The sequence below is a fragment of the Scomber scombrus genome, chromosome 1 (assembly GCF_963691925.1).
Source record: "Scomber scombrus chromosome 1, fScoSco1.1, whole genome shotgun sequence".
Lineage (NCBI taxonomy): Eukaryota > Metazoa > Chordata > Actinopteri > Scombriformes > Scombridae > Scomber > Scomber scombrus.
Window position 1 is genome coordinate 26,924,757 of NC_084970.1, and position 27,714 is coordinate 26,952,470.

At 37.8% G+C, this 27,714-nt stretch overlaps 1 protein-coding gene across 1 annotated transcript; it reads right to left on the bottom strand.

Moving 5' to 3' along the window:
* Window positions 1-103: 103 nt before the first annotated feature.
* Window positions 104-27,258, bottom strand: scml2 (Scm polycomb group protein like 2). Its single transcript, XM_062424336.1, has 14 exons — window positions 27,197-27,258; window positions 21,110-21,196; window positions 20,854-20,922; window positions 20,405-20,475; window positions 19,695-19,929; window positions 18,749-18,837; window positions 18,000-18,243; window positions 7,748-8,067; window positions 7,295-7,424; window positions 6,972-7,178; window positions 5,444-5,617; window positions 4,300-4,515; window positions 3,552-3,706; window positions 104-2,469 (listed from the first exon to the last, which is right to left on the bottom strand). The coding sequence occupies exons 2-14, from the start codon at window positions 21,129-21,131 to the stop codon at window positions 2,344-2,346; spliced, it is 2,058 nt and encodes a 685-aa protein (XP_062280320.1). The 5' UTR covers window positions 21,132-21,196; window positions 27,197-27,258; the 3' UTR covers window positions 104-2,343.
* Between the last annotated feature and the right edge of the window lie 456 nt (window positions 27,259-27,714).

A 27,714-nucleotide genomic window follows, 5' to 3' on the forward strand; every position in this document is an offset into this window, starting at 1 on the left:
CAAAAAGGTTGGGAACCACTGGACTGGACATAAAAAAACAAATGTGCTTGTAAATACTATGGTGGCCTTGTGCCGGGGTCTCAAACACTAAGATGATGTAAACAAATGTTTAATTGTGTGAATGCATATCAAACATATTAACAAACATCTTTTTTTGAACTTACAGTAAAAAGTTGAATATATACATATGAAATGTTAAAGAGCGATAGATGACAAGGCATAAAAATACACATAGTTGGTTATTGTGCAGTCCCTCTATGTTGTAGTCATGAACACAAAATGCTAATGATGTAAAACATCTTCTAAGAAACTACTAAAACCTGAGTTTCACATTAAAGCAAGACGGTTTCAAGTATCAACTTGTTACCACTACGGGAGAGCAACAGTGTGAAATGTAGCTACAAGAGACATGATTTGGTTCGAAAATGGTTCTGAAATGTTCAGAAAATTAGTATCTCTGCCATCAAAAACAGACAGATACTTTTGAGACAAGTGAATAATTACTCTGACACAACATCGTCCTGTAGGTAGTTATTTGATGGTACACACAAAAACGATTTCAGGCAGAATTAACTTTGATTACACTTACGCTTGATACAGGTTGATACACTTTGTTATAGTACAAAATGATATCAAAAAAACAACCTTTTGGCTTTACTTTATACAAAACAGTTTCTCGATCTTGTACTCATTCAGGAGCACTTTTCTGTACAGCATTCAAACTCGACAGTTAATGAACTTGCCTTTCCTTTAAAGGGGACCCATTATGCTTGTTTCCAGCTTTTTATTCTGGGACTGGGATAGCTTTCCAAAGACAAGGGGCAGCCATATCAGAGTCATGTGAAGGTACCGCTGATGCAAACCCAACATTTCCTGCTTTACTACCTCATAGTGAAAGATTTTAAATGACTAAATAATGGGAAACTTTCATTTCGAGGAAGGAGGAGAAACCAATGGGGACTGAGCGTAACATGGACATCCAACATTGTAACATTATGCATATACTTGAAAATAAGGAGAAGCATAAGAGGTCCCCATTAAAGTCAACACTTTCAATAGTATTCCAGCCATTGTGTGTGTGCGTGTGTGTGTGGGGGGGGGGTTTGATAATGTGGCTGCCCAAGCATAATACAATCATGTACCAAAGTCAGTGCTCAAGCTGAAATTGTTCAGCTTGAATGTCTTCCATCACATGAAACAGACAAATAAAGAAGAATAAAAAAATAAAAGTTACTGATTTCCTGGATCTACAGCCCACGCTGTGAAACAAATGAAACATTTTCTTTATAAGATATCTGCAAGTTGTGCCTACTCTGCCAAAGTTAATTAATGATTTTTATCAATATAAGTGTTTTTATGTATTGATTGACTGACTTCAGGGAGAAACACTTCTCATTCATATAACTGGGGCACTATAGTTGTTTAGTACCTCTTAGTAATAATGCTCATGTCTTCTTACATTCACTGGCTTGCATTCACAACAGTCTATAAAAGAAGCAATCAGTCAGAATCGTTATTGCATTGGTAGAAACTATGCAGTGAGCAATCACTGCCAGTACCTGAACTAACCTTCCCAAACTTGTGTGCAGAGGATCAATCCTGAAATTCTGACTAGTGAAAAAAGGAAAAAACAGAACAGCCAAACATCCGAAGAGAGAAAGCTGCAAAACCTACAGTGTATGTCTGTGCTTACGTGTAAAAGTGTAAATGTAGAGATAAATTAAAATGTGGATATAAATATGGCCTCTAGATGTTCATAGTAAGGCAAAAAAGACACTAATATGAACAAAACTCACACCTATGCTCGGGAATCTGATACTAATCACACTGAGGCAAATTATTAATTGATGTACTGTGTGTCTGCTTTAAAGTAAGCTGTGGTCTGTAAATTTAAAAAAATAAACAGATCAGGGCCGTAGCAAGGATTTTAGAAATACTGAGGTCACGAGTCACCCAACACACACCCCACCAGACAGAAAAATATATCAATACCAACAGAAACCAAAAAGAAGGTTTTGATTTCTTTAATTAGTTGGATTTTTCAGGTTTTTGTTGAATGATTCATCTGTTGGCCTAAAAAAGAGACAAATTAAACAGTTTGAGTATAAAAACACTGGAATCAGTTGATAAAATACCCACCATGTGTACATTTTAACATTAAACTCCCTGCAGTTTGCTAAAACCTTCAAACTCACAAAGAAAACAAAAAAGGAAGACATGACCTCAGTGTCCTCTTGGTGCCTACGACCCTGCTTCAGGTAGGTTTATACTGCACTATCCATGTAGGATAATGAGTGTTTGTTTGTGTGTTTGTTTGCCAGTGAGAAACGAGTGCCTCCATTTCTATTGTTTGGTCTGTTTCAGCTTCTCGATGTGATGACAGAGTTTGAGTGCCGGGCCCAGCTTCAGTCCCATGTATTTCATTATGACATCACTGCGCAGCAGCATCAGAGCTGTGCCATCAATCTCCTGCGGAGAGAGGAACACGCTGTCAGCAGGAGGGCAAAATAACAAACATCTCTCAGAACAAGTCACTCAAAATGTGGATAACTTGATAAAAGCATTGAATGATGGAAATTCCAGACTGGTTTGCTTGAGCAAGACTGCTAAAACCACAATGAAACTTCCATCAGAAGTGTTTGTCGTTTGGTCAAATGGCTTCAGGAGTCCTCTCCTCCCACATCTTTCCCACCATACGTCCAACAACTACTGCAACTTCCCGAAATAGAAAGTCCAACATTCATACCCACCTCACACAGTGACTAGCCAGCTGTGCAGAGGTTAGAATTTAAGAAGGATTTGAACATCTAACTCAAGCTCTCGTATTTGTTTCACAACTATTTCTGTCATTTCCCATTTTTACAACTGAGTGTAACACACTTTCCAGGAGAGACTGTCTGAATATGTGTACTCTCATCTCCATATGTAAATGATTATCTCATCCCCCCCTCTATGACTCCCCTCTCACCCCGCCTCCTATGGCTGTTTGGAGCACCAATAAACACTTCTGCCTTCCTATGGTCAGAAAATATATCGTTACAACTAGTCCTTTTCTTTCCTGCCATTAGTGAAAAGTGGTCAGTCATAGAGTTTGGGGGAAATGTGATCATTGTTAAATATTTCTAACAGGCACTCATAGTGTTGCACTCGGTTATAAACATGAAAAGATCCAGAAGTGACAGAAATTGTTGTGCAACAAATGAAAAAGGAGAGAGCTTGAGAGAGAAGTTCAAACCTCGCTTATTTTCTCTTCTCTGCACAGCCGGCCAATCACTGCATGAAGTGGACTAGTCAGATCCAGAAAATCATAAAAATTGTCAAACGCAGGTCAGACAAAGGTATGGGTGGAGGGAGTTTTCAAAGACATTTGAACATCCAACAAGCAGTTTCAGTGGAGTATATTGGCGCCCTAATAATGTCTGAAACAGTTTATTTAACCAGGTAATTACGTGACACACACAGGGGGTGAAAATATGAACTGGTGGCTTTAGTATGTTGGTAATTAAAGCAACCAGGACAAAGGAGACAGTTTGTATAATAGAAATACTCACATGTTTCCTGAACAGTTCGACGTGTGGGCCGAGAGTTTGGGGATCAACCTCTTGGACAAACCGTACAACATCGCCAACTGACCAGGAGGAGGCGTCGTTCCCTGAAACCTCCTTTTCCTGTGTTACATGGTCTGGGCCTGTTGTTGAGCTTGCTGCTGTAGATTGTAAAAACAAAAGAACGGAGAACTAAATCAGATTTATGTTTGCAACATGCGTTTACCAATTATCATACAATCTGTTCATGATTTCATTTGTAAGTACACTGGGGTCAGATATTGATGATACCTGGTTGGTCACAAATGCTTTTCAAGCATCTGAAAATGTTACAGAACCCTCAAAAATTGAGGTGATGGACTGTTAGTGGAAAAGATCACTATCCTTTTCTCAAAGGTCCAAGAAAAATGCAGAACACAATTCAAAATAAAAAAAATCTTATACTACAGATATTTGCCCATATCAACTTTATTTTTGCATATATAATAAAACTGTCTCTTAAAGGCGCACACTGCCATTTTTACAATGGAGACATTATCTTCAGAAACTAAGTGGAAGAATATATGAAAACTGCCATCTGAACTTGGAAACTGCTCATTGCACTTGACGTGAGAGGGTTAAAAAGAAGTATATATCAAACAAGTGCTTGCTTGAGTTGTTCTGTTATGTGTTAAACTGTTGCAATATAAATAAAATAAAAATAATGTTGCTCTGGTGTGTGTATAAGTGATTGTGTGTGTGTACTTGACCCTACCCTCCACTCGTCTGTGTGTACGTATTGGGCCAAGTTCGGTCGGGTTGGAGTTGACGCGTCGTAAAGGTGGCGGCGTGTGTGTGTGTCCAGGGTAATATGGCCGCTCCTTCTTTGGGGGTCGGTAGTCTGACGCGGTGTGTAGGGATCGGGTGCTGGGAACAGGATCCTTTGTGGAATCTTCATTAGACAGGCCGTTCTCAGTGTGTGACAGCGGTTCTGTTTCAAGAGAGGGTAAAAGAAAGGAAGAAAATGTCAAATAGAAAACAGAACTACTACACAGTACAAGACTATATGCACATTCATTAAAAGACTGACTTATAGTATATAGGAAGAGTGGAGGAGATTCATTCCGTATATCTGATGTATGTCTCATTTTAAGAATATTGGGGGTAAAGTATAACGAATTAAGATAAAAAAGGGTCGCACAATCCTCTAAACGTGTTATTTGACAGAAAATATTTACTTTTTATCCGCAGTTAGATCAGAGCCTGTATCAAAAAACATGGTAAATCATGTAGAAATTGTTCAAAGATTCCTCTCTAACAATGTTTAGCAATCTGTTAAAACATTTCTGAATCCACAATTCAATCTATATCCACACAAAAAATTATCATTGATTAATCACTTCATGGATCATGGTCTAACTTCCCACCAAACTGTTTTAAAAATAATCGTATATCTAAATAATAAATTGATCAAAGAGAACCAATACACCAATGAATTTAAATTATGAAACAGAGCTAAGTGGGGCAGAGGTGGAACAGCAACTACATTTATGAACTAATTTTGCGTAACTCCTAGGAGCAATTACAAGTAACTACATAAATTAGAAAAAATAAAGTTCTATTGTGTTTCTAGTTGATAATTAAAACATTCTTTTCAAATGTATTAAGGCTTAAATAAAGGTTGGTTGTGCAGAATGAATGATTCAGTCTCAATAATAATAGCAGCTGCTTGGTGTTCCATTGACTTTTAAGCTTGAACAAATCCAAGATTTTTCTTTAATTTTCACTTGGAAGACAAGCAGTCATTTTGTTTGTATAATGATACTTTCGTTATTAGGAAGTTTATCAAAAACTAAATCCTTTTGTCAAACATTTGTTTTCCCTCCTTTCTCAATTCCTGCATCCACACATTTGCCCACCTGACTTTGTCCTGTCGTAGAAACGTGTGTTTTTGCTGTAAGAGCTGAACGGCTGCGAGCTGAACAGACTGTCACTCTCCAGATGTTGACACATGTTCTCCAGGAACCGTAGCACAGACGAAGCACTGGAGGCGGAGGGCAGCTTCACGTAGCGGATACCATGCTCTGACCGCACTGGAGGTCAAAACACAAACAGCTATTATTCTGTGCGCTGTACATATGTACACGCACTGGTTCACACACATGCTGTATGCATTCACAGTTAAAGAAAAACAGCAGATGGTTTTGGGTGAGCTCCCTCCCTTTATAAGCACAAACCAACACTTTTCTCCCCATCCCTCACCCTGCACAACACCCTCCCACCCAAGCCAAGCCTGCACAAATCCACAAATTAAACCCCCCCACTCCCCATCCAACCACCCAATCTGGCCCCCCAAGGGAGACCCAATCCCAGCATCGCAAACCAGGTTAGACGCACATGTCACTTCTGATTACAGACACAGTGCTCACATCAGCTGCTGCCAAAGGCACTGTCTTTTATTCCTCTTCCTTCTCTCTCCCTAACACACTCTCTCCCTAACACACTCTCTCACACACACACACACACACACACACACACACACACACACACACACACACACACACACACACACACACACACACACACACACACACACACACACACACACACACACCACAAAAACACACACACACACACACACAAGTAACATTCATGCCCCACGAGTGTGTGCTAAACCAATTTCACCTGACTGATTGCCTATCCAGGCTATATGGCTTTATAGGAATACATTAAAATTGATCTTGAACCGCTTTTTAAGAAGCAGTGACTGTTATAGTAACAGTTCAACTTTTTGGGAAATACACTTACTTGCTTTCTTGCCAGGAGTTACATGAGAAGACTGAAACCTCTCTCATGTACAGAAAAAAATGAAGCTGAAGCCAGCAGATGATTCGCTTAGATTAGCATAAAGACTGGAAGCAAGGGGGAACAGCTAGCCTGACCAAACCTAAAAGTAACAAAATCAGCCTACCAACACCTCTAAAGCCTCTTAACATGTTATATCCTGTTTGGTTAATATGTACGAGGTAAGTGTAAAAATGCTGAGCTAAGCTAACTGGCTACAGGCTATAACTTCATATGTACTGTACAGGCAAGAATGTTATTGATCTTTTTATGTAACTGTTGGCAAGAGAGCGATGCAGCATCTTGTTTAAAATGCCTTTCAAAGTATGTGGTCTAACATCCACTGGAATACAATACAAATGACAATTAATAAACTATTTTGGTGACTGTTTGACCTTTGAAATAATTTTGCAGGCAAAAATGCCAAACATTTGCTGATTCCAGCTTCTCTAATGTCAGGATTCTTATTTTTCATCTCATTTAATAATGAATACATTTGAGGTTTGCCCTGTTAGTCGAACAAAACAAGCAATGTGAGGACATCATCTTGCTTGCTAACAGTTACTTTCAGAGGGGATACTGTGTGATGTTCACTATCTTTACCTCTGATGACCTCTCCTCCTGTGTGGGACTGGCTCTGTAGGAATGAGAGCAGCACAGAGGGCTGGTACGTGCAGTCGACACAGGCCTGAACAGCCTGCTGAAGCACTGCGTTGACTGGAGCTGGGCCAAAATGGTCTGGGAGCTGCTGCACTAGTTTTCGGTCAAGATGGGGGCCGTAGTTACCGTGTTTGTTCACATAGACGCACACTGAGATGACACAAGAGAAACACATCAGCAAGGCAAAGACAACTTGACATTTTTGTCCTTGACGAATCAAACTAGGCTTATGCATCAGACTCAGTTGTATCTGTTATTTAATTTACCTGTGCACACCACATTGGAGCTGTTGCTGTGGTTGTTGTCTGGTGAGACATGGCTGGAGCTCAGTCTGGTCTCTGGAGGCGAAGCTGTAACTGACAATGCCCCCAGGGACTGCACCACCCGAGGCTTCCTCTGGAGCAAAAAACAAACAGACCCTATCTCATTAACTTTCTGTAACCTACAAAGGCTGTCAGTTAATGATTTATTAAAGGTGTTTTCTCTTTAACGAATACCAATGACTGCACAGCAGCACATACAGCAGCTTCTTAGACTCCTCAGTGGATTTTTTATCATGCATAAACATCCACAAGAACTCCTCCCTCTCGCTCTCAAAAAGTCCACATCTGACCTTGTCTACTCTTGATCAAAATCAGCTCTTCAATAATGCATAAAACATAAAATGGCAGATGCAGTGGACCACAGCATAACAGATTACAAGTCTTGTGACATCTCACCTTGCTCCCAGGCTTGGGCCCTCTCTTCCTGTGTGGTCTGGGGGCCAGTTGAGCCCCAGAGCTAGTTCTGGGAGGGCTCTGTGATGCTCCATTTACTGCTGCCGCTGCTGCAGCAGCCTCAGCCGCTGCTTTCAACAAAGCAATAGTCTGGGATTTGGGACGACGACCTCGGACACCCTTGCGCACAGGGAGGGGAGGCAAGGGGTTGGGCAGTCGGTATGAGGTCTGCATAGTGGAGGAAGAGTTGGAAGAAGAGCGACGCGTGGTGAGGGAGGATGAGGTGGAAGAAACAGGGACGAGGAGCGCACCAGGGAGGGTAACTGGAAAAATGGGATATAAAAGGGAGAAAAAAGATAGGAAGAAACACATCATTGTTATTCTTCTTGCAATCCACATGCAACATTTTATTTAAATAAAGATGATCAAAGAAGATGATAATATGATTTTATTTTGGACATTAAAAGTGGGATATATAATAAAAATCCCCAGCACAAAATGTCATCTTGTGAACACAACCTCCCAACATCCTAATTAGATTTGCCCTGCATCAATACACAGAGGCCTCAAACAAAGACATGTGCGGAGAATCAACTTTGCTGTAGGTCCTCAAGCCAAGGAATGGTTTGCATTATTAGAAATTTCAGTTTTCAGAACAACACTTTTTTCCACAAATGGAGGAAGAAATATGGGAAGACAAAGAAAGAGAAAAATTAGTAACTGAGTGATCCAGCACAGGGGATTTTTTTATTTATTTACACAGTCCCCTGAGATTGGCAGGTCCTTTGTATTTAGCCCCTCCCTACACTGAAATCAGAGTCAAAAGTCACAAGCCCCTGGAGACGTGCCCGCTAGATGATTCCTCAAACCTTCTGCTTCCAGCGAAATAGTGATTAGGGTGTGCTTCCATGTGCTCATAAGATTACTGGACTTTTCAGGCAGACACCAAAATTAGTATTTGAGAAATAAAAAAATGTAGCAATACATGAGCCAACATTTGTTTTTAACATAAACAAATACAATATATTTTTTGTTGAGTTGTGACCAATATGTGTACGGAGAGACATTTTACTGAATAAATGGCAAGTATAAGTACATCTTACATATTAAACTTTACTTCATGACTTAAACTTACTAAAAAACACCTACAAAATATGATATGACAAACTATAATTCGCTATAATCAACATTAAATGAAGATAAGGCCATATATTTATTTAAAAATCTAACGTATCCCAATGTTCCCAAACCACCCAAAGGCTCTGTGCAGAGCATGTATTCAAATCTAGCTGCAAACCTCAACTGTGTGCCATCCCTCCTCTCACTTCTCTAATTTCCTACTACTGCCCACTGCCCAATGAAATAAAGGAAAAAATACAGCTAAAATCTCTTGAAAAAAATCTAGCAGCCTGCCTGAAGACATTATTTGGATCACATACAACCTCTAACTGAAAGACACTGTTTAGGTGGTAAAATAAAGAGAAAGTGACAATAAACTGAGCCATTGTTAGGAAGAAAGAAGACACCAAGCAGTGGCACCAACACCCCATTCTGTCTTCATAAAACTGAGCGTGACTCTGAGATATGATCACATAATCATCATAGTATGTGACAGAAAGAAAGAAAGAAAGAAAGAAAGAAAGAAAGAAAGAAAGAAAGAAAGAAAGAAAGAAAGAAAGAAAGAAAGAAAGAAAGAAAGAAAGAAAGAAAGAAAGAAAGAAAGAAATAACCATCTCCTATTTCAATACAAACATATTGCTTGGTGAGAGTGCATGTGGAGGCTCTCAGGGGACCGAGGCTTTCATTAGAGCCTCCTTGACTGAGGCGATATGGAGACACTATGGAAGGTTTACAGTATTCTCTGAGGGGCCAGTCGGGACACCCTTAAAGCTGCTTAATTGGGAAATGAGTGAAAGCCGGCGTAGAGTGGAGCAGTTTTTTGTTTCAGAGGGCGAGGGCCCTCACACAATGCGTGCTCACACAGTAGCAGCAACACCAACCTGCACGCACAGTGGCAAACTTATTCACCCCGAGCTTGAAGCCGTAAGCCCTACAAAGGCAGATCAAAATTTGTTTGCAGGGTACCAATCAGTATCAGCAGGTTTTAATTCACCATAGGAAATCTAAGTTGGGGGCCTTCTTTGATCTTTCCCTGAGAAAAAAATCTAATCCATTCACATTACATGACAGCCACCCAGGCAACTAACCGTTTAAACACTGGTGACTATAATAAAATAAATAATTTTATTCCATACTACTTAACAGTTTCACAGTATTCTGTATCAGCTTCCTAAAGCCCCCCATCAAAGCTATAGGACATTTAAACATGAGTGAAATGTTTAAACCCAAAAGTCTGTGTTTGCATGGCTTCATCATTTCACAATCAGGGCATTTTCTAGATGTTTTGGCATTTCATTTTGCACACAACACCCCCAAATTTAGCCTGATAAATTTGGTATCTTTGAAAACTTGGCAACATCCAGAATTTGAAATCAAGGTATTTGAGGTCCAACAATGTTTGGCTGCACAACATGAGCTTATAATGACTGATCGTTTGGAGGTATACTGCTTGTTTTAAGAGACTTAAAGGAATACATTGCTGCAGAATTAGCATGCCAACTAAAAATGTATTGTTTTTATTTTTGCTGACCATTTTTTACCCCATTATTGATGCAACTAACAAACATGAACACATTTTGATTACTGGTATTTAAAAAAAGCCCTATAAAATGTTAGAAAATTGCATCACAATTTCCTGGAGCCCAAAGTGATGTTTTCAAATTGTTTCTTTTATAACAAAAATCCAAAACCTGAAAATAGGCTATCCAATTTAACAGAATTTAAATTAAATAAAACAGAAAAAGCGCTTCACATTTAGGAAGTTGGAACCAGCAAATGTCTAGTGTGTTGCTTTAAAGCAATGACTTAAAGAAATAGCTCTCACATTTGGGGAAAAAACACTTATTCACTTTCTGGCAGAGAGTTAGAGGAGCAGAACACTTTCTTGTCTGTACGGTAAACATGAAGCTACAGCCAGCAGTCTATATGCCAGCCGGCATAGCTTAGCACAAAGACTGGAAATGGGTACACAGAAACAAAATCCACCTATCAGCACCTGTAAAGTTAAATGTTATATTTAGTTTGTTTCATCTAAAAGTTAGTCATTGCTAGGCAACCAGTAGAGTTTTCAGGAAGTTACTGCTTTGCTTAGATGTTTGAACATATTTAAACTTCCATTTCAGGCAGTCGTTTGTTTCCATTCGTTTTCATACTGTGTGAAAACAATGATGGCTTGGTATTGCAAAATAAACATAAGTAAACAACATGCAAAACCATTCTTATGCTTTCTTATGACCAACAATATGAACCAACTGTATATTAGTGTGTACATTTATAACACTATGTAAAGTATAAAAATGTATAATTAATCCTTATTTTTTTTAAATACAGGCCAAAACAATTTAAAAAATAGAAACATGTGGTACTGATCAAGACTATACCATTTCCATCTCAACCTATTGACCTGCGTAAGCCACAGCCTGAGGAAATGTGTATATGTATGTGTGTGTGCATGCATGAGAACGTGTGTCTGCTGTCTGGGGGGGGGGGGGGGGCTCATCTAATTACCCCCCCCTTCCTCCAACATACACACGCACACCATACACACCCACATATGCTGAGCACCCTCAAAGCACACAGTCCATTTAGCCACACACACACATACACTAAAAAGAACAACCTGTGTGTATCTAAAGCACAGGTATAGAGGGTCAGTAGAAACTGCTGATTCAGGTGCATGAAAGTGGCAGAGAGAGAACTTCAATAGTGTGAACGCAAAATGTTTTCATGCAAAAAAGTCTTCAGCATGGCACACTGGCTACAAAACACACATCAAGAAAATAATAAAATCACTGTCGTTCAACTGTGACTTCTGTGGATCGTATAAATTAATGAAACTAAAGGACAAGGGCCTAAACAATCTACAGTACAGAAAATATTTAATGTCCACTAATCCTTGCCTGAGCCTTCTGCAAACTAATTCCTGATGCTTTACAGACAAAAAAACACATGATCAAAAACACATGGAGCTCCAAACTTAATTACAGCCAAGAAATGCTATTAAAACTTCTAACTTTTAGAGTTTTTCTGTCTAGCCATGGCAACAATTCTCTCTCGATTAACTCAAAAAGGTCTTTATGCTAAACAAAGAAAACACCTTTAATAATTTATACCCGAGGGAGACTGTTGTACTTCCCTTCCCCCTGTACTTTTATGATTCACCAAATACATAACACAGAGGCTACTTTAACTTTTTTTTGTAGCTTTCCAGTGACTATAATGATAAAATCTAAACAAATACTATTTTTTACAAAACTAGCACTTCCTGAATCAACCAGATCATTGACTGAATTCTTCTTAACTTGGATGAGTTTGGTATACATTGGTGCTTCTAATTTGCTATATTTTGGGGATCTTTCAATGAAAATTAATCTTTCTAATTAGAAAAAACAGGTTAAGCAGATTGGGTTAAAGCAGGCTTCTACAAAAAGTTAAACAGCACACCAAAGGTAAAACACAAGTAATATAAAATGTAAAATTTGGAAAAAGTGTTTTTCTTTCATCTATGCAATAGCAAAAATACACCACTGTAGGCATCAAACTCACCAGGAAATCCTCACCAGGAAAAGCAGAACTTCGTAGTAGCAGCAGTAGTAAATGCAGCGGTGGTGGGAGTAGTAGTAGTAGTAGTAGTAGTAGTAGTAGTAGTAGTAGTATGGATATCCGTGACAACAAACACTCACTCAGTGCAGTTGCTTCCTGGTTCTCTCTTTTAAACAACTCTTTCTTTCTGGTTTGTTTTCCGTTCTGTGTTCTGATTTTTTTTTCCTCCTCTAAACTTTCTCTGATAAGCTCTTATCATCTGCACTTCATCGTCTGTTTTCGGTCTCTCTCTCTCTCAGTTTTCTCCGTGCGTTTCTCCCCTGTCTTCTTTCTCCCGGCAGTAGTCCACAACAAAGCCCACTCTGCTGCTGCTTCTATTTTGCTTGAAGCCGCTGCAAAGCTTCCCTCCCAATGAATGAGCAGGAGGAGGAGGAGGAAGAGGAGGAGGAGGGGGGTATTTAGATTTGCATAGGGGCTGGGGAGGGGTAGAGTAGAGAGGAGGAAAAGTGGGTGGGTGGCAGTGAGGAGGGGTGGGGTTGAGTTGAGCCCTTTATTCATGTTATCTGTAGGCCATATCGACAGTCTACATCAGTCACCTGCTTCTCAGAAAGGCTATGGGGGAGGGGGAGGTGACTGAGTGAGAAGGGTTAACGGTGGGGCTCCTGTGAGCGGATGGGGGATGGGGGATGGGGAGAGGAGTTAGTGAGGAGGGTAAAAGGTTAAACTGGATCAGAAGACTCTTGATTGAAACGGGTGAAAAGGGGCAAACTCCTGGAGTTGGTGCACACATAAGCAAGCTTTCCCTCAACACACACACGCACACAAAGCAAAGAAGGAGGTGCCCCCTCAGTGTAACCCTATCCTATTCAGACATTCCCTGATGAAAGACGGCCAGGTCCAACGTCAGGAAACAGTGGCATAGTCGGATATCACCCCAGCTCTAGAACAATGTGGAACAGAGCAGCCAGAGAAAGCCTGGGAAAAGTCCCTTCAGTCAGACGTCTTAATCTACCTCTATAGAAACAAACAGGGGTGCTGACATTGCTGATTCAAGAACCAAAAACCTCTTTGATATGACTCAGTGCAGCATGGTGTTTCTTAATGAGACGTGGTTTATAGATGTATGAATGTTTGACACAATACTTGCATTCATAATGTATTTTCAAGTCTATTCTTGTGGGGACCCCCAGGGAGGATTTGATTTGTTGTCTGTATGTGGGCCAAATCTTTAGTTAAGTTCAAACAAAAAGCAGAGGTAAATTGATGCATTTGGTATTTTAGAAAAATGTGCAATGATATTCATTTATTTTTTAAATACTAGATATGGTGTTCCCATTTACATTAATTATCAGGTATTTAGAAATTGAATGCATGTGCATGGACATATTTGACCAAAATTTTAGAATATATGGTTGCAAAACAGCCAAATGCGACAAAACATGAACAATTGTTCTTCTTAAATAGACAATAACAACAGCGTGTGTCTATGCCTGCTAAAATACAGACACACTGCATTCATTATTCATGCATTATTCAGAATACACTATTCTGCATGCTGACCCAATTTAATATCATCAAGCAAAGACGAAGACATTTCACACTAAAAGTTGAGAAAAAAACAAAAACATGCATGTTGATGAACGCTTACTGTACAACAAGGAAAATAATTATACACCCAAGCTTGCAGTTTTATGTGGCTTCTTACAAAAATGTGTAGCAAGGTCACAACAGGACAATTTTGATGAAAGCTAATTAGAATTTTTAAATGTAGTAGTAATTACAGAGTCTCTCACTCTCTTTCTCACATGTACAGCTAATCATCAGCTCATTAACACCTCAACCGATCCCTAATTATTCATTTATCTACATACAAATATGATAGCTGTCTGGTAATTTACATTATCCTTTCTTCCTATTTTTTTCTAAACACACACAAAGAGTAAATCTGTGCTACAGTAAGTCTCTTCGCAAGCTGCAACCTGGTGAGCTCTCAGTGAGGTACGCATGTCGGCACAGGGATCAGAAGCAGATGTGAGGACGTCACATCGTGACAGCTCTGCTCACCCACAAGGATTAAAGTCATCTGTGGGCCAGGGAGTCTGGTGTGGAACTACATCTGAAGCAGGCATAAACGTCTTTCTGTAGACATAAAAACTGCACTGAAGACTGCAAAGTCGACTGCCCGAGGACTGAGAACATGCTCCGACAAACATGGAACTGCTGTCATCCATCAACACAGAGGAGAGAGCCCAAACAAACACATGCACACACATGTCCCATTAATCAAGAAGGTTGTTGGGTTATTTAAAGCTTCTTGCTTCCTGACCAGTTGAAACCAACAACAGGGTAAAGGGCAGGAAATTGCTGGATGTAATGCACAGGCAGCAAACATGAAGATGATTGATATTTATTACACCTGGTAAACTTTATCAAAACCCCAATTTCAGAATCAACAGTCTCGCTTCAGGGATGTTTGTCGAATTGATTTTGATGGATAGCAAATGTCTAAATATCTTTCAAAGAATCTAAACAGTTAAATTTTGAACAGTAAGCTTCAGCATTAGTGCAAATTGAGACATACTCTGTAACTGCTGAGTGTAATTACCATATAATTACACACTGATTGATAATTAATAGTTCAGGAATGCCTTCACACTTAAATAATATCAACCTAAGCTCTAATTTCCGCAGGCACATAAAGGGAATGTTTTGTCTAAGTGGAGTTCAGGATTGCTCAGGGGTCCCTCATGAGGTCCCTAGAAAAATGAAGAGTATATAAACACACAGAAGGAATTAGCAGAATGGTTTTGTTTATCTGAAAGGGACAAACAAGGGACAAATTTGCACATTTTGATTTGAGAAACACTCAAATATTTTTAAAGCATATTTTTAAAGCAGTGTGAGCATGCTAAAACTGCTAATAGCTGAATTTCCTGCCAAATGTCACAGTGAACTGAAATGGCAAATATCAGAAGAAACATTTTGAAATGTTTTGTTTGTGTCAGCGTCAGTGTGTTTTAAGTTGGAAATTTGACGCCAACTTTTTCTTATCTACTTAAAAAAATGTGTTTTGTATTTTTATCGGTTTTCACCTTTTGCTTTATTTTGTATTGCTATGTCTGCAACCTTTTATGCTTCCAAGATGCTTGGCCAAGAGGTTCCCAACCTCTTTATTTAACCCGGATAAATAAAGATTGAAGAAAATAATAACCTGTTCTCAAACTTGGTCAAGTAAGGACATTTCCTACAAAGGTACAGATAAATAAAATTGTTTCTTCCATGTTATAAGAATAAATACTAACTACAGGGCAAGACTATTGTGAAAATAAGTAATAGATGTGTGGTTAAAAATCTCAAAAAAGACATTTGTCCACAAGTTGTTAAGGTATTAAAATCAACTGTAACTTCTATTATTGTTTTCTGATCTTAGAGAATGAAAAAAATAATCTGTGCATCACAGAATTAAAGAAAAAAGTTCATTTTCTTGAATGATCTACATGTGCAAGTGGATCACGCTCAAGTCTGCGGATAATTAATGAAACATGCATGATTTGTTTAAAAAGAATCTGAGATTTCAAACTGTTTTATACTGTTAAGGGTTATTATTGTTACAATTACTAATTTATGATTAATTAGACTGCAATCCTCTATAAACACGACTATCTTCAATAAACAGAACAAAAAAAAGTAACCTGAAAAATTCAACCTATAATTGTAATTAGTGATTCATTTGACCATTTCTGGTTATATTTTTTCAACTGTGTCCTTATCTAGATAGGTTGCTTTCCTCTGAGTAAGAGCTACACTTATAGATAATACATTTCAATGAAACACCCAATTATGATTCTCTGAATAAACTAAACTATCAGGAAGACATTTTGAAACAGGTCTGACCTTAAATTTCATGTTTCCTCTGCATGAAATAGTACATTTTTGATGCAAAACAATACCAAAAAAAAGACTTAATGTGTCACGGGATCAGCTGCTTAAGACTGTTTTTGTTTATTCTCTGTGTCTCATCCGATTTGTTTACTAACTCTCCTGTCAATGCAGATATTGCCACTCTCTCTCCTGCAATGACTTTGTTCCCCCTTACCTGAGCTTCCCTGCCCTCTTCCACAGCTGGCCCTCACCAGCCGGCCCTCACCAGCCTTCCACTCAGTCTCCCTTTCTTATACTACCCTTTCTCAGTTATTCACTGTCAGATCATCAAGCCTAATGCCCTGCTCTCGTCTTGCCTGTTCAGTTTTACCTGAGATTTCCTTGTATTTGCTAGAGGTTTTTTAGTTTGAATCTTTTAGTTTGAATCCTGGTTTTTGTTTTGTGAGTTAATACATTTTGTTTTGGAAACTTGATTTTCATCTGAATTTGTGCTTTTGGGTCCAGCACCTTCTGATACATTACATAAAGAGTTAAATTAGAAGAAAGTAAAAACATAACATTATTCAGAGGATAATGACTTCAATTTTGTTGTGTCTGGACTTATATGACTAAATTTAAATCAGTGATTGTTGTTTTCTTTCTATCTCATTACTCCAACTGCCTTGTTTGAAGCTTATCCATGTCGATCCATACTATCACACTACACACTCAGATTTACAATTCCGTTTGAAAAAGTATAGCACAAGAAGAACATAATAATTTGTATGCATATTTATAATTTTTGAGTGAGTAGATACCCCTCTTGCCTCTTTTTTGTATTCAGCATAAAAACACAACAACCCAACAACAACAAAGAGTGCAGCCACTGCACTCAGACGCTTATAATAAGACTTGTTTTGGGTCAACTAGCAACTAACATAAAACAACTCTGATGACTGACTGATTGTTAAAGTAATTTATCAAGCTAACACATGCTGTTTTCTGTGTTTTACATAATTTGTAACAAAATATCTTTTGTTTATGGACTGTTGGTTGAGATGAAATGATGAATTTGTGGTTACGTTTTCATTTAGAAACACATAAACTCTGTGTGTGTGGTTATTTGGTAGCAGCCTGGTGACATCAGGTGGCTTAATGAAGGTACACAATGAACGGCCAAGTTTAATGTCTCAGACGCTACAGATTTATCAACATATCAGTCCTGCTCCTTTCAGATGCTGCAGCGATTTAATGAACTGAGGACGCTTTTCATTCAGTATAAACAGATACTGTAAGAATCACCAACACTCATTTATAAATTGATGCAGACTGATGTACTGACTTTCATTGTTTACACTGGCACGCACATGCCCAGTGTACATGAATAATCCCATTTTCAGGCATGTTAGTAAGGACTGAGATTAATTCTGAAATGGTGCTAAAACACTTGTGTGGACGAATATCGTTTTCGTTTTTACAACACAGTTATAAAATGAAAACGTATTAGTGTGGATGTAGGCAAGTGTCAATTTTTACTATTTTCTGACATTTTATAGACTAAATGATTAATGCATTCATTTAAAAAACATCATTAAATTAATCGGTAATTATTAGTTTCAGCCTCAGACCCAACTGCAACTAAAGAATTAAAATACAGGTGAGACTGCAAATAACTGACAGATTTCAACCTCCATACAAAGAAAAATAACAGTCAAATCAAATCAGCACTTACAGAAGTTTCCAGGTGGCTGTAAACTATGCTTCGTCAGTGCACACCAGCCGACGGGGAAGATGTCTCTGGAGTCGAAGGGGCACCAGTAGTCAAAGGCACCTCTCCAGCCGTCAAACATGACAAAGATCTCCTGACCTCTGACCTCTCCAACTGTGGCAGGACAAATCAGGTAGGGGTTTTTTCTGTCCACAGCCTCCAGCTTCATCCCAGGCTGGAAGTAGTTTTTAGCAGGATTGGCTGGTTCCTACAAACAGATGCATACAGTATGTGTATAAAAATAAACAGGCAAATTAAAAACATTCAAACAACATCCATGCAAATATGAAATTATGTGCCAAAATAAACATTTCATAATATGCATAATATCCTGACTGGAGGTTTTTTTTATGTCAGTCTTAACTTAGTAAGTATAAAAATATCTTAAAAGCATTTGAACACACTGACTAAATACTGACTAAAAAGTTTAACTTTAATGAAAGAAATATGACTTCTATTGTCTCGTGTTCTATTTCTGCTGGTAAAGGACTGTTTAATCCCCTTTTGGGGACGATAAATTCTTTAAAGTACATCCTAACCTGCTGCTGTTATTCTTAACTGAACTTCTGCATGTGAAACATAGGAGGAACAGCTCCCCCTTGTGTCTGTGCTGGTTACCACAATAATGATTTAATCAATTTAAAATAAACTGAGTATCAGCACAAACTGGTGACTTCAAAGTTTCCACAGCTATATATAGCCCAGTACAGTACCTTTTTAAAGGCAGAGGCAGGCGCCATCTCTGCTCCACTCAGCGTCCGTAGGAGGAACATGGGCCACGAGGAGGCATTCATCCTGAAACCTGAACACATGGTCAAGACAAATTAAAGTCTCCCTCCACTCAAAAATGTGTTTTTCTTCTTGCTCCTAAAGTTGAATGTTTGAGCTTCACTGTCCAGAATTATGTAAGTGCGGAGTTAGACACTAGAAGGTTGTTTTCACATTCATCCGCCCAGAAGTTTAAAGTTTCTCTGTGCTCACTGAAAATCCCATTTTTGAGCATGATTTGTAACATCATACCTTGAAGCCAGTCCTGGTCCAGTATTCAAAGTACTCAAATGTGATGTGAAAACTCGAAGCCTCCAGTGCACAAACACTGAGAATTTACTTTACAGTCAAGTAGGAGACATCTTGTGTCTAGCAGTTAAACTTCTGAAATGAAATATATTTATAAATTGGGGAATTTTTAATGAGGGAGATGGAGTGGATGCCATTTTAAGAATTTAAACAAAATAATTTAACTTATTAGTCAAAGCAGAATGTTTTATGTACATCCTAAAACATGTCTGGAGGGTTTCTTAAAATGGAAATGCAAGTTCGTGGATTATTGGCTACTCAACAACAGACACTTAATCAAAATGTGTGTTTTCACAAAAACTACACATGTTCTCTACTTATTATATAGTTAATGCAGGTAATACCTATTGTAAATAACCTTATTTCATATTCTTAAAGGGCAACATTTCATAGATGTATATTAAAAACCCCTTCCAGTCAAAAATGTGTTACTTTATTTTGACATTTGAGCTCAGAAAAAAAAGAAACAGCAGTTCATGAACACAACACCAGACTTATATTTACAATTAAGTGTGTATGCATCTAAATATTTTGGGTATTTTTGTTTGCGCCATCATCTAAATGCCTTAATTGTTCACTTACCCAGCGGTGGCTGGAGCATGTCTCCGTTCCTTTCACAGGTTCCTATTGGTTGGATGTCTGACGAGTCTACCAGTCTCCAGAAGTCGTTGGTGTTGTCGCTACCATCCAGACGCAGGCGCAGACGAGTACCCATCATGCCCATCACCGTTGCAATGCACACAGAGTTAGAGTTGCGAGGGTCCCGCGCCTCAAGTTTCATACCTGCTTTAAAGTCATTGGAGGGGGGGACTCTGGACTGCAAAGGGACACACAAAGAGACCCTCCATCACGGTCACGTATTGTGAGGACACCTATGATTGGATGACTCATCAAATCTTTCTCTAGTTAGATAATATGATCAAATATTAAAGAAGACCCTTATAAATTATGATTTAATTTAGGTGTTTCAAAGTCAGACATTGTGATTAATGTTACACTGGAAATGGTCTTCACTATATCTGATCATGTTATTGATTCATTAATTTAAGGGGCTGATATTATCTGTCAGGTTCAATTAGATCTATGTTGACAGTAAGAAAGATTTTGAATATCACCAAACCTATCAACTAATCAAAACCTATTTACAACACATCAGAAACAGCCTACTTGTGCTGAGCTATGGCATACAGCATTTTTACAACATTAACAAATAAACAACACATAAGTGGAAAATAATACATGTAAATTAATGATACAGGACCTTACGAAAATCCATCCTAATGATCAGCTACCTGTTTGAAGCAAGTAGGCGAGGCTGCAGTGGAGGAAGTTTTTCTCAGATATTCTTCCCAACTGAATGGCTCTAACAACAAAAACAACAAACATTTCTTGAGTAAAGAAATACTTTATGAAAATATTTAAATGTATTGGCCTTTAACCACAAAGCAGTAATCAACATCTGGACATTTATTACACAAACACTTATTAAGGTTAATCATATATAACAAACCTAAATAATTATTCTATATTGTTTTGATGTTTGGATGAAAACGCCTCCATCCAAAGCTTAAAATTAAAATATTTGGAGATATGCCACAGATGTTAATAAACAGACTAAATGGATCACTGATCACAGTTAAAGCACGTACTGAAACAGAACTGGCTGAATAAAAACAAGCTTTTAACTCAAAATCTTTAGATTAATGAAAGGATCGACAATGATGAGATCAGAATCGTCAACCGTTAGATTTGTCGAGGGCAGAGCCAGCTGTGATGCTGTTTCGTCTCTCCTTCTTCTCCTCTTTTTGATCTGAAATCAAAAGATGATTGAAGTGCTCATCAGCATTTGAAAGCTGATACACAGACTTTAATTACTGGGTGAATGAAGGCATAAAACATTGCAACAGTTGCACACAAGTTTGTGACTACGAAAAATTGTCAGTATAATAATTTAAGAACCAGAAGTCAAACTGACAAACAGCGCAGTAAAGGCCTACCTCTATGTGGTGTTCGACCCATGATGATGAGTTAAACGTGCTGCTGCAGAGGAAGTGAAGTCAGGCAGGCAGTCACCCACAAACACACTGGAGAAAGAGACAAAACAGTCCAGAAAATTCACCCACAGTAGTTAAAAAACAAAAGCAATGAAAAACACTGAAAAATGTTTGACCTGATGGAGACCAGACTCAGATCAAAATGTTTATTTTAATAAAAATGTCATCTGAGTGTGTAGGCACTCCACTGTTTTCCTATGGTTGCATTTTTTAAATAGGCTTACACCTACATGATGTAACCCCTTCAATATGTGATTGATTTATGATACAGTCAAGATTTGTTTTCTTTTTATCTAGTAAAGCAATTAATGGATGCTCAACTTTAGGTTAAACACTGTGATTATTTTGAGTGATTCATTTTAGTACACATTTCCATCAAAATTAGGAGATTATACATTTCAATACAACAATAATTCCAGTTTTTGTTGTTTGTCCAGTTTTGTTTCTTCATCTTCTCTTTAAAAGGACCAGTGTGTAGGATTTAGTACACCAAATACTAAAGGCCCTCTCTAGAGCCAGCGTTCTGGGCTACTGTAGAAACATGGTGGGCTTCATGAAAGAGGACCCACTCCGTATGTAGCTATAGAGGGCTCATTCTGAGATAACTAAAACACAATGATTTATTAGTTATACACTAATTAAAACATCATGATTATATTCAATTTCTGCCAAGTCTGTTTCACTAGATTCTACACACTGCGCCTTTAAATATGCCACTGTTACTCTAATCCTGTTACACTGAATTGATTTCTAACACATTTTTCATAAACTCACTATAATACATCCTGATCTACTTAAACTTTGCTGATCAAAGTAAAACAACAGCTGGTTCAGTCCAAAATCTTGTCTTTACTGGACTACTTTGATAACTGATTAATCATAAAAGCAAAGAGTAATAAACTTCTCTGGTTCCAGCTTCTTAAAAGTGAACATTTTCTGGTTTCCTCAGTCTTAAATGACAGCAGACTGAATATGTTTGGATTGTGGCCTGTTGATTGGGGAAAAACACGCAGCTTAGGTTGCATCTTAGGCTTGGAGAAATGGTAATGGAATTCTTTCATCCATTTTCTGACATTTTATAGACCAAACAATCAATCAAGAAAACCCATAATGAAAACAATCATTAGTTGCAGCCATAATTTAAGGTTTGGCATGTGCTAATGTTTGTCTTTAAGTTTTAGGGTTCTTTGTTTTGTTTGTTGTTGTTTTTTTCTTTTACTTTTAACACTTCAGGTTTTATTGTCCTGTGAACAAAACACAGTGAACTGCTCTCTCTGGAACATGCTGTATAAATAAAGGTGGACGAAATGAATAAATTAATTCAATTGCGCATTAAATAAAATACAAACTATGACCTATAAAATAACTTACACACCAGAAACACAACCAACATGCACACTTGTGAGGCAGTTTAAAAGAAAGTGTTAAACTAATGTTATTTATTGTTAATATAATGACCTTTAGCCAAAGAGTTTGAGTTAAATCAAGAGGAATTTATTCAATTACTTTTCTGATAATCTGTTGACTGTTTAAATCATTTTATAAGCAGACTTTCTCAGGATTCCTCTTCTCAGACATGAAGATTTGCTGATTGGTTTGTTATGTCTGACAGTAAATGGAGTATCTTTGGGCTTTGGACTGTTGAATAAACAAGATATTTAAAGATGTCATCTTAGGCTGTGAGAAACTATGGTGTGCATTTTTACTATTTTACATTAAACTGACTTAATGTTTTATGAATAATCAAAGCAATAATCCTGAGATTGATCAATAATGAAAAAAGTCGTTAGTTGCAACCCTATTTCATGATGCACTGTAAGAATTAATAACATTGTTACCACACTGTTTATGGTGAAGATCAGGTAGAGATCAGGTTTGAGCATAGTCCCACTTCCAACAAAGTCCTTACATATAGTGTTCCCTCAAAATTAGGCAGAAAAGTAATCCAATGAACAAGAACATCAAAACATGTGATGGATTCCAAATAAAATCCAGAATTTCAAAGGTTAAAATCTCTCCAGACGCCAGATAACGTCTCCTTTCCACATCTTTAAGAATTGTAGCATCTGCAATGTATTGTGGCTGCCCCTCCCTCTGAAAACCCTTCTTTCTTTGCAGCGAATCCCATTGAGTCAGAAGGAGCCATAAAGATTCCAAGCTGCCATAAAAAGCCATTAAGATGTGTGGATGTGGGACGTCTGCTGGCCGACATGAAAAGGATTCCAGCTCTGCTGCTCGCTCAGCTCCAGACTGGTTCAGTGTTTGTACTGGTCTGTCTGCCTCACTCAAGAGGGTCAGACGAAACTGCTCTGCAGACCAGGAAGCACTTAATTTTTACAACCTCCATTTCCACTAAGGCAGCCACTGATCTGGGATTAGTGTAATGTTCACAAACTCTAACAGGGAGAAGATCTGAAAAATGACCCAAGACCTTATGTCAAAAGAGGCTGTAACTTATTGACAGGAGGAGCTATTGTAGAGTTAGTGATAGTATTTTTTTATGATGAAAAAAAGGGCAAAAGTACAAGTATACTTGTTATAAAAGCCACAATTTGAAAACAATAACATAGGTTTCCAATGAATGAAGCCTTAGCTGGACGCTTATATTAACAAATCATTGTCCAAATCCACATAAAGATAGATAGATAGATAGATAGATAGATAGATAGATAGATAGATAGATAGATAGATAGATAGATAGATAGATAGATAGATAGATAGATAGATAGATAGATAGATAGATAGATAGATGGATAAACTTAAATCATTGCATGCTAATTAATCAAACATTGATAAACTGCATTTAGGCTCCTACACAGATATGTAATTATTATTCTTCATTCTACATTTTTGATAGTTGATGCTCAAATATTGTTATTTTAGAATACGAAATATTATTATAAATACGTTAGATGAAAGATCATTATTTAAAGTTATTTTAAAATATTTTTTTCCATTGATAATGTGGCTTTAAATAATGATGAATTGAATAACTAAATAATCAATCATAATGTAAATTAGTTTTTAAAATTTGTAGTGTTAAAAATGTCTGTAAAAGATATTTGTGAAAAAATGTCAGTCACAAGTTTCACAAGTTCCCAGAGTTCAAGGCGACATCTTTAAATTGCCTGTTTTGTGTGACCAGCAGTCCAAAAAGTATTCATGGTACTAAACATAGAAAAGCAACAAACCCACACATTTTTAGTTGTTAGTTGTCGACCAGTAATTGAGTTGTTTACTTATCTTTTTAGCACTGATCACACTCACACATAATGAGTTTCTTTTATATTTCCTTTTCATTTGCAAGTGGTTAAGATGCATAATCATTGTGATGATAAAGAGTTATAACCCAACAATGTGCTTGCACAATTTTAGTGAATGTGTATGTATAACAGAGAGAAAAGTTTGTTTAAAATAATTAAAAGAAGTATGACGATGGTAAGATTTCAGAAGAACTGTTTTCTGTTTTGTATCAGAGGTAAAGGCCATTAATTTAAAAAAAAAAAAAAAAAAAGTCAAACTTTATACAGTCATTAATTGATTCATGTCAATATTAGAGTTGGATATACAGACCAAATGATTAAACAATGAATCATTTGGCCTGTAATAGATCAGTTTCTGGTTTTGTCCAACCAACAGTTCATAATCATTCTGGAAGCATAAAGATAATTCAAATGTATTTTATTTCATGTTAAAATGATATGTTTTAAAATCTTAATCTGTCAAGTAATTTATAGTGTAATCTAGCAGATTAAAAACTACAATATTTCCATATATAAAGTAGCATAAAATGGAGATACTAAAGTAAAGTACAAGTACCTCACTTCGTTCATAAGTAGTACTTAGAAAAATGTGTTTAGTCACTTTCCACGCTGCTGATTATATCTAAAAGATAATCAATGTTGTGACTGGAAAGTCTATTCATGCTCAATAACTCAATTTATTCTGGACTAAAGGCAAAAAACAAAAACATGATTGAACCCTGGACACTTGTTTGCCTGTGTTGCCATTTTGGTGACGAGGGAGAATAAACAAGTTTGGGGAGGTAGAAGAAAAAAGAAAAGAAAAAAAAGAGCGTATGTTGAAAATGAAGACACTCTGGAACAGCTTTTATAGCAGGGAAACTGTTACTAGAATTTGCATCTGTTTCCAACAAGAGAATTCTTCAGTTCATCAATTATCAATCATGTAAAAACAGACAAAAGCAGCAAATTCTCACATTTGAGAAGCTCAGACAAGCAAATATTTGTCCTGAAATGATACGATCTGACTTTTTCAGTCCTGATACGATACTTAGGCTTTGGTTATCGGCTGATACCAAGTACCGATCTGATACAAGTGTTTAATTATTAAGCTTTATGCCTCACTGTGTGGAAGAGACTGGGATCATTCCTTTATGTATAAGGCAACATCAGGCTTAGTTTAAACATGACTGTAATGGCAATCCTATGAACCAAAACTTGCTTTGATGCCCCAGGTATGATGTGCGCAGTTAGACAAGCTCCGAATTGCAGTCCAAATAAAGAACATCTGATCTGATGGGATTTATAAAAATAAACAATACTCATTTTTAAACTTAAGTATATTCTGTCACGAAAGCCCCAAAAGCTTGCCATAACTAAAAAAACAAACAAAACTGTTCAATAATCTCCCAAAATAAGATAATAAATTGACAATTAAGTGCAGTCAAAAACTACATCATCCCACTCTACCCGGGGCTCGCCTGTGCTCTGATTACCTCCCATGATGTAAGAGTAGTTAAGGGGAATGATGGGAAAAAAGTGCAGACAAGACTCCAAATTCAATTTCCATGATAAAATATAATTAAAAAAAACTTTAACCTTTAACATAAACAAACTGAAATATCTAATGGAACTTTAAAGATACAATTTTCACCATATTTTGAAATGTGGAATTTGGCTCCTACAATTGCTTTCCTAACTTTTTAAAACAAAATGCAACAAATAAATACAAAGATAACAATTTACTTAATTGTCATTTATTATGGTATTGACCCTTTTTCATCGATACATGATCCAGCTGTTAGTCAGTATCCGACCGATATCCGATATCAGTATCGATGCATCTCTAAAATAGGTGCTGACTGACTTGTCAATCAATTAATCAATTAAGACTAATAGTTTCAACTCTATTAATGCTATAAAACATTCGCAATGACTTTAAAATGTTAAAACTTATAAATAGTTTTTTAAGTAGGTTAACCCTGCAGTAGCCTACACACCTCAGTGGGACTAAAGGGAAATGTGCCATTTTTTAAAAACCTGACAATATTGTGATCATGCTACAAATCCAGCCTGAAAACCATCTTCTCAGCCTCAGCCTGGTGTTGTCTCTGCAGGCAGAGCAGTTTGGAGTAAAAGGATCACATTGAGGGGTGTGAGCCGCTGCAGGGCGTCACCTTCAGCATGGTAACTTAGGATATCCAGCAAGTTTCGTCAAACACTATTTTCCCCCCAAAACAGCTGCCAACATGTGACATCAAACCTCTGTGTTATTATAGGTAGCATGAGTGGCTGATAAATAAGGTATTTGACTTGCATTTAAAAGGATTTCGGATGTGAGGAGTGGGGAGGGGGATCAGCAGATGAGAGAAAAAAAATGAAATGTGGAGAAAAGTGTGTGACGCATTTTCATTTGGGTTATATGGTCACATTTTGTGGGCGGGACAGTGCTCATTATACAGGCTAAAACACTGCTAACGTTATATTTTCAGCACCGGGCGTGATAGTATAAAGACTCCGAGGTCAGCCTAGACGTTTTTCTCGGTTGCAGCGTAATGCTCTGCAGGAATCCAGTGAACAGAAAGCAAAGGGAAATCTGCAGAGTTGAATGTGGCTACTGTGCGCACCGAGCTGCACAGATCACAGTAAACACGCTCCTCTGCCGATCACTGCATGGACGCACAGCTGGAAAACAGACCACGTTTCACCGCAGCGCGCGAGACAAACGAGAGACAAAGCCGTCATCTGCAGCACAGGAGAGAAATAATGAGACATGAGTCGTACAAACCGTATGAACAGGGGGGTGTTTTTGATGGGGAGATTCCTCACTTTCTGTCAGATGCAAGCCGCCATGTTCGCTGCAGCTCCGCGCATGTCCACCACGCAGTGCTGTAATTCAGATTGTTTCACTGGAGGTGGGAGGAAGGGGTAAAAAAAAGGACAGCAGGGGAGGAAATAATCAATTTGTCGTTTTATAAACACGGATATTGTAACGTGTTGGGGTTGGATAATGAACTAAATGCCATGTGGAAACGAAAACATGTTGGGGTTTTTTGGTGGGTGCAGTTTCCTGTTTTTCACGCAGGAGAAGAAGACAGCTAATATTCCTGCAAGGTCTGGACGGGAAATGTATGAAAATGAAAAATACATATTTATATACACTAGATAATAATAATGACAGACTATTTCTAAATCCCATAAGTGGGATAACTTTAATCCTGCAGACCCCACAGGCTGTCTCACAGGTGCTTTGTCCTATTATTCCTATTTCTCATGCCAATCAAGTTGATCCTAATGATTTCAAAT

What these genes read in the sequence shown, in the direction of transcription:
- scml2 (XM_062424336.1), bottom strand. Translation starts at nt 21,131, where the DNA reads ATGGGTCGAACACCACATAGAG. An exon ending in GGCCCAAGCCTGGGAGCAAG is followed by an intron (nt 7,425 to 7,747) that starts GTGAGATGTCAC and finishes TTTTTGCTCCAG; the next exon opens with AGGAAGCCTCGGGTGGTGCA. An exon ending in TCGAACTGTTCAGGAAACAT is followed by an intron (nt 2,470 to 3,551) that starts GTGAGTATTTCT and finishes CTCTCTCCGCAG; the next exon opens with GAGATTGATGGCACAGCTCT.